This window comes from Nestor notabilis, unplaced genomic scaffold, assembly GCF_000696875.1.
Source record: "Nestor notabilis isolate BGI_N333 unplaced genomic scaffold, ASM69687v1 scaffold31265, whole genome shotgun sequence".
NCBI classification, from domain to species: Eukaryota; Metazoa; Chordata; class Aves; order Psittaciformes; family Psittacidae; genus Nestor; species Nestor notabilis.
In genome coordinates, this window is record NW_009931161.1 from 18,677 (window position 1) to 26,322 (window position 7,646).

At 40.5% G+C, this 7,646-nt stretch overlaps 1 protein-coding gene across 1 annotated transcript in view; it reads right to left on the minus strand.

The window, feature by feature from the left end:
- LOC104406685 (RNA-binding protein 12-like) overlaps positions 1-5,569 on the minus strand; it is a 9,490-nt gene extending 3,921 nt beyond the window's left edge. Inside the window, 2 exon segments of the mRNA XM_010015755.1 lie at positions 1-772; positions 5,486-5,569. The exon segment at positions 1-772 is cut by the window's left edge and continues 1,374 nt beyond it. Coding sequence (XP_010014057.1) covers positions 1-750 — 750 coding nt within the window. The 5' untranslated portion in view covers positions 751-772; positions 5,486-5,569.
- Positions 5,570-7,646: the final 2,077 nt, after the last annotated feature.

Below are 7,646 nucleotides of genomic sequence, written 5' to 3' on the forward strand. Positions count from 1 at the left end.
TGGAGGATTCATAGGAGTCATTCCTGACATGGGAGGCATAGGTGTCATTGGAGGTACAGGGGGCACAGGGGGTATTGGAGGAACCGGAGGAACAGGAGGCAGAGTGGGTACAGGAGGTGGAACAGGTATAGGGGGAATAGAAGGCATTGGTGGCAAAGATGGCATAGCTGGGATAGGAGGGATTGGTGGAGGAGGTACTGTATTCATTGGGGATGCTGTGCTAGGTATAGTTGAGCTAAATGTTGGGCTACCAAAGGTACTCCCAAGATTTGGAGGTGCACTCCCCATACTGGCAGTAGAAAACGTGGGTATGTTTTTATTGCTTTCATGCACAGTAGTAGCAGCAGTTACTACACTAGGAGAAGGATTATTAAAGTTAGGTACAGTAGTAGGTAAGTTAACCCTTCCGCTCATTCCAGAACTAGGTGGGGGTCCCGACCTGCTAGCATTTGCTGGTGGCATATCTAGATTGGCAGTTTCAAAACGCCTACGACTGAGTTCTATCATGTTCTGCATTTCAGTTTTACTGCTCAGCAACAGCGTTACTTTCGACCCTTTAATTGTACCACCTGTGCGCATCATACCAAGCCTGGCATCTTCATCAGTGGCAAAAACGATGAAAGCCTCACCCAGTTCACCCCCTACAATATGCACGCCCCCATCAGGGATGGTCAATCCAGAGAAGAAGTGGCGAATGTCCATGGTCCCCGCCACAATCGGGAGACCTTGCAAGCGGATGACCACAGCCATGCTGCGCTGAAACAACACACACCTGCAGATGAGAAAAGGCAACGGCCATGTCAGACTACTGTTTATGACACCATGCAATTACCTACAGACACCACATTTCTTTACATACACCTCACAACATCTTGCAAAGATTTAGCATGATCATATCCCAAGTTCCTTATTCACGTTTACTTCGTACAGATTGAAGTATTAAACATTTACCAACATCATCAGTATATATTTTTGCACTAGGAATTCCAAAATAACCGTTAAACTCAGACCCACAAGCGTCAGTAAAAATAAAAACAAGAAAAAACAAAAAAAGCACCTAAGTAACATCAAAAATCAGTAGTTGAATATTTAATGGAACATAACCAAAATGAGTACTTTAGCCAAGCAAACAAAATCAATTTACCATACACTGATATATATGGTATCCACTGTACCTGGCAAAGTGACTGCAGAACATTCTGCACACCTATAGGAAATAATGAGTTCTCTCTCTAGGAGAGGGATTTTATCTCCTGGCAGGTGAAGACGACTGGGAACATAACAGTGGGTTATTTATAAACAAAAACCTGTTACGGACAACTAGCAACAGTGAGACTCTCATAACATCTGACAGGGGCCATCTAGATGATACTGATCTTCTGTTTCTCTCCTAGCAAAGGTAGGAGGTCCAGGTAAGCATGAAGCTACTAACAGTTACCAACTAGTCCCAGACATTTTGTGACTGTACAGACCTCACCTAAATTAATATCTATGCATTTTCAAGCTTGATATTTAGCCTTTACAACTTGCAAAGTTGTAACAGTTGCAGATGTTCTGCTTAGTATTACACCTTGTCTCAGGCACAAGTAAACTTTTACCTCTGCAGCTGAGATCAGTAGAAGCGCAAAATCAATTTTGAATATTAGATTACAGTTACCTTGTACACATTTTACAGAAGAGCCTGAGGTCATACCAGAAGTTAAGTATAAACAGGAGACTAGGCAATTCTCACTTGTTCTTGACAAGCTTCCATTGAAGACTGAAAGTGTCATATTAATACTATCACAATTCACTAGTTCAGAAGCCAGCCTCTCATCCTAAACCATCAGCAGTAGCACCTTGTTTCACCTGAGCCACTTCATCTCTGAAACTTCTTGACTTCCCAAGTACAAGCCAGTTCAGTATCTGTGTGGAAGACCCCCAAGGCTCCCATTGGTCACATACAAAAGGTGTTAATTAAGCACTTGAAATCAAGGATTAACCAGATCACAGAATCGTTTAGGTTGGAAAAGACCTTTTAAGATCCTTTTAAGCCCAACCAGATGATACAATGCAACACCAGGAGGCAGTGCACCAAAGACTTCCGGCCATATACCAGCTATGACCAAATACAATCAGCAGCTGCCTCCCAACATTTAACATTCAGCTAAGTATTGTATCCCAGCACACAGTTAAATCTTTGCGTGGACAAAGGTCTTTTGCCTGACAGCATTTCCCTGCCCAGGTCTTCCAATCACTTTAGATAACATCTTGAATACATCCTGAGTACTTGGTAAAGAAAGCCACTATCCATCAATTTAACCATGCCCAGTAAGGCTGAATTCAGTACTTGACAAAAACAAGAGCAACAATTCTAAAGGGGGAAAAAAAAAAAAAGCAATTCTTTCTTTTGAACTTCAGATTACTCAAATGGGTACTTTAGTATTTTGTTCTCTTGCCCAATAAACCAGAGCTAACCCCTTTCATACACTAATGAACTCAAACAACATACCAGGGTATTACAGGGCATTGGCCCACACCCAGCTGACTCCAGGAAAGCCAGAGGACCTTTTTCCCTCAAGGAAACAGCAAACAAGCCCATTGGCACAAAGTCAGCTCTGCTGCTCCAGCAGCTGCATACAACCACCTGATCCCTTACTACACCATCTTGAGAGATTGGAACTTGCAAGACGAACATGAGACGGTCTAAACAAAATCTATCTGTACATACCACTAAGAAAAGCCCTAATTCCCCACCAAGGGAAGGCAGGAACAGAAAGAATATAAACTAAGCCTCAGGGATAATTTTTTTTTTTAAAGCAACTTTCCCATCTCCATGGCAAGGTAACAAAACAACATCCTGGCATTCATCTTACAGTGACACATTTAACTTCATTCTTGAGTTCACTGCTCAACCATTTTTCAGCAGCAAAATAACTGGCCCATCTGAAAAGAAACAGGACAGAGTAGGAACTATCTACACATCTCAGAAAGGATATAAGACTTTTTGCACCGTTTTAAAACAGGATTTTAAAATGATTCTGGAGTTTCATTTTAAATTTGTCTGACAATGATAGCAATCTCTGAAACCAAATTCTCATGAAAACTCTGCCTACTTTAAAAAAGCCATCCTAAAGGGTCTTGTAAAACTGAAGTTTACTACATGATGCTACAGGACTGCTTTTGAATTAGATTATCCTGAAGCAAAAAAATGGTATAAAAGCATCCCTGGTTTTGCACCTACGCTTTGAGAACTAAGATACTGCTAATAGCAAATCTTGGTAGGAGGTGTGTATTTTCTCTATTACCTGTTATACAAAGAAATGAGTTTCAGAAATTTTCATGCACGAGGAGGAGACATTTTAAGTTTCTTGTGTTAAATGGGAGATGTAGTTATTTGCTTACTGATGCAAAAGAGCTGACGATCTGATTTTGTTGAACAGAGGGAAGGTTTTTCAGCTCAGATCTGCTGGTTTAGAAGATCATACACTCTGGAGCAGAACTGATACCTATACTGGGTAAGTGCATTTACTAATGATTCCATGAATCTAGCCCAGAAGACAAATTAACAGATAAGGTCACAAAAGAATTCTTAAAGAGTTCAAGCATCTGAACATTTATATAACTTGTAGGATAATACAAGTGTTTCAACCTTGCACTAAATTCAAACCTTCATTATAAATGCTAAGAGATTACCTTGAAGTTTTCTTACTAAGTATCCAATTCACATCCGCTAAATCACTATTGACAAAAAAAACAACCCCCACAGCTGCTTAGGCATATAGTTGCTAGAGAAGCTAGCTGCAATGACTTCAGCACAGCTAATTCCATGCATGATATTAAGCAAATGCTTACTATTAAGCAAGAGCTAACAGTAGCATGGTATGAATTAAAAGAATTTTAAGGACGTCACTCATTTATTTGGGGCAAAAGAATACTTTGTCATCTCAAAACACAACTGCTTCAAGTTTTTCAGGATATAATGCTTTAACAAACTATTAGTATCATTCCTATGATTTAAAGAAAACTCACAAGGACCAAAAGGGCCAAATTTCACATTTCTAAACACTCACAAGTCTGCTTCTTTCCAAAACGCCCTCAGAAGACAATAACCCACTCACTCAAACTTTCCAACTAAGGAAAAAGCAAAGCCTGCTCCAGTATTTCAGAATTCACTTGTAAAGATCAACATACATGCAGAAGCAGCATTAACTGCAGACACAGAATGGGTACACGCCTGTTAAGTGTGCACTGAAGGCTTTTAGGTGGGCTGTTTGAGGTGTTCTCAGGCTGCCTGCTTTTCCCCCTATAAAAAGGATGTTTTAAGCCACAAGTAGGGTTTGTTGTCATTTTGTGTGTTTGGTACATCTTTAGAGAGATGAGAAGCACAAAATCCTAGAGTTGTACTATGGATAATCCATCCCCACTAGCAAGCTGAGATCAAATATGGAGAGCAAAGGGCTGCCAACAATCAATCTGATTCAACTCATCTGATAAGCCTTAATCACATGTTTATGTCTTCATAGCAACATCTTTAAAACCATCTTCCCAGGGAATCGGTGGAATCACCATTGCTCGAAGTGTTCAAAACCATGTAGATGAGGCCCTTAGTGACATGGTTTAGTGGTGGACTTGGCAGTCCTGGGGTGAAGGTTGGACTTTATGATTTTAAAGGTCTTTTCCAACCTGGTTGATTCTATGATTCTAGAAACACTGTGTTAAACTGGAAAAAGGTGTACAAGTTGACAATGCTGTTTCTTCCATCTATCTGCTAGTCATTAAAATAAGAATAATTTGGGTCATAAGCATAAATTGCTAAACACAGCAGATTAGCTGTTTAAGATGTATGCACTGCTCAAGTTCAAGTTTATAAGATTCAACCTAGCCCCTGGGGAGCATTCAAGTACAATACCCACGCGGTGCACACAGGCACATGCACAAGAAGTTTGGCAATTCCTGGATGAAGACAAAGAACTGCAGTAAGATTGGTATTGTAGGAGCAATTTTAAGCATCCAGCATGAGACTGTATAGCAAAAGCTAGAACTGCAGACTACAGTTCTGCCTTTTTGGGTTTTGTTAAAGGCTCAAAATCAACCTGGTAGTTTCAAATTAGCTCTGAGATGACTGTCTTAATCTATTCAAGCCCTTTAAATGCAGCAAAACCTAATTAGAACCTATTGTACACATCTAAACTCCAATAGTTAGAAACTGCAGACTTGTGGCCTGCAGCAAAGTAGCTCCATTTTCCAACAGTGCAAAATAACTGGGAGAGTGTTCCAGTCTACCACATGCTGATGAAACAGCGAAACATTAGTTTGGCAGAAAATTGTGTTTACAAGAACACCACTGCCAGAACCACCATCACCAGTGGGACTCAAAGAGACTGAGCTATAGATTATTTGACCCAAATGTTTTGATTCCAATTACAGATTCCAAAAGCTTCAAATATATCTTAAGATATACTTAATATGCATATAAAGAAGTCTTCAATTCAAAGGCTCTTACCTGCAAAGACAGATGTTTTTTTCTTAACAAGTAGCAGAAGCCAAGCCAATCCTGTGGGCAACCAATTAAAACCAACTTTTAGACTGCAATAAAGAATAAATGGAGGCAAAAATCAATGCAGGCAACACAACAGCAGTAACAGTCCACAAAGAACTGTATATACAGAAAGTTCAAACCTGCGACCACCACAAGGCACTGACCATAGAGCAACCACGAGAGTGTATTTCCTAATACCTTTTCCCTGTGTGACTTGTTGGCAACTGTATTGCAATTTTTGTATGGCTTCACGACATGAACGTGCCTCTCACAAAGGATATAAAAAGAACCAGAAAGCATTGAAAGAATCTTTCAAATATTCCCATCACCAAGGGTTGAACAAATCACTCTTTCAAAGGCAAAGAACAAGAATTCAATACTTGAAACCCCTGAAGCTTAACAAACCCTTACTCCATCCAACTGTGCATCTTCTTACTTGAACAAAGCAACATAAAAGCCACCTGAGAAAACCTCTCTATAGCTGGCACATGAGGAATCCTTCAAGAGTCACAAACTGGTGAAACTAAGTGACATTTCACAGCCACCTGTAGGCAGTCACCTCTACAGAGCACGCAGTAAGAACTCCCCACAGAGGTACTGTATTTTCACTTGTAATCTATTATCTCATTATCCAAATACTGATCAAATGCCCAATTTTTTTCATTCCTGTATAAAAATTGTCTGCTTGGGTTTACAACTCAACAGAAGAGCCAAGCAGTTTAAGTGGCAACAAATGTATTTTATATTTAAAGAAGGGATGGAAAACTCTTGCTCTTTCATTGCTTAGCAGGCCACTTCATACTAAAACTGTGATTCTTTGGAAAACTATCCAGGAATGAATCACACTAAGAACAGATAACTGCCTCCTCCTCAAACAACCCAAAAAAAGCCTTGTTCAGTTATAAGCATCATTACCAAAGCGAATTTAGAAAAAGAAGTACTACCAAACCATCCACAAACTCCCTAACAGAGGGAATTAAAACAAACACAGATATTCATAGATCTTCCAGGACATGAACAGCAGACTTGCAAGTGAGAAAGATACAGCTACACTCTTCACTTATGTTACAAAGGTAAACGTATTTAGGAAAAGACGAGGGTTTTTATTATTAGACCTTTAGGAGAAACAAGTAATCCTGTATTATAAGGATTCAACTATATAATTTCGTATCTAGCAGTGTCAAACAGTAGTTTACAAAGCAGAAAAGAATGTAACCACCTGAAAACAGTTTAATGCAAAACCTGCTTCAAGATAAATCTTTCATGCACAAGGAGCTTTCCATTTAGAACAAAACCCCAATTCATTTGGTGTATTTCCAGTTATAGCAACCACAGCATTGCATACGTTCCTCTTCACAACACTGAGAACAAGCTGAAGATTTGCAGTGGACTAAGACAACACACTATAAAGTGAAACACAAAGAAAACCAAGCAGCGTTCTTCAGAAAAGGTGCAAACCTGTTAATCTTTCCACCAAAGACCATCTACTTTTGTTTGCAACTCTCAATTCTCTCAACTCGAAAGAAAACCATCCAACACTCTTAAGATAAAGACAGCCTTTCAATCAACCCGGTGCGCAAGAGCAGATTAACTAAGAACATGGACTACAGCACAGGTGCTCCCACACAACGCTGACACCACAGCTCTGGGGCTTCATGGGAGACTCTCCACAACGCCCTAACAGCTATACAGAAAGAACCACCATCCCCTGACACAAAACAATCAATAGAACCAGCTTAGGAGTCCACTAAGGAATCAACCTGCCGATTTTTCTGCCTAACCCCAGCAGACTGAGGTGGGTAAGAAAATCACTAAGAAGAATGGGTAAGTTTAAGAGCAACTAAAACCAGAGCCTTTTCGAAAGAGAGCTCACACAGACTCCTGGTGTACTTCTGAGACTCATTTCAACACTAGTATCGTGGGGTTTTGGTGGGTTTTGGAGATCACAGTTCTTACAGAGCTGGATTTTTTTAGCGAGTAAGAGCGTGACGTTACTACGCGGCAACTCCGCTGATATTTACGGGCAACCCCGACGAGCGGTGGCAACGCCGCAGGCACCACGAACCTTATCCCCGCAAGTTGCGGAGCGTTTGCCTCGCTTCGCCCCCCGGGGCCGGGCGAGGAG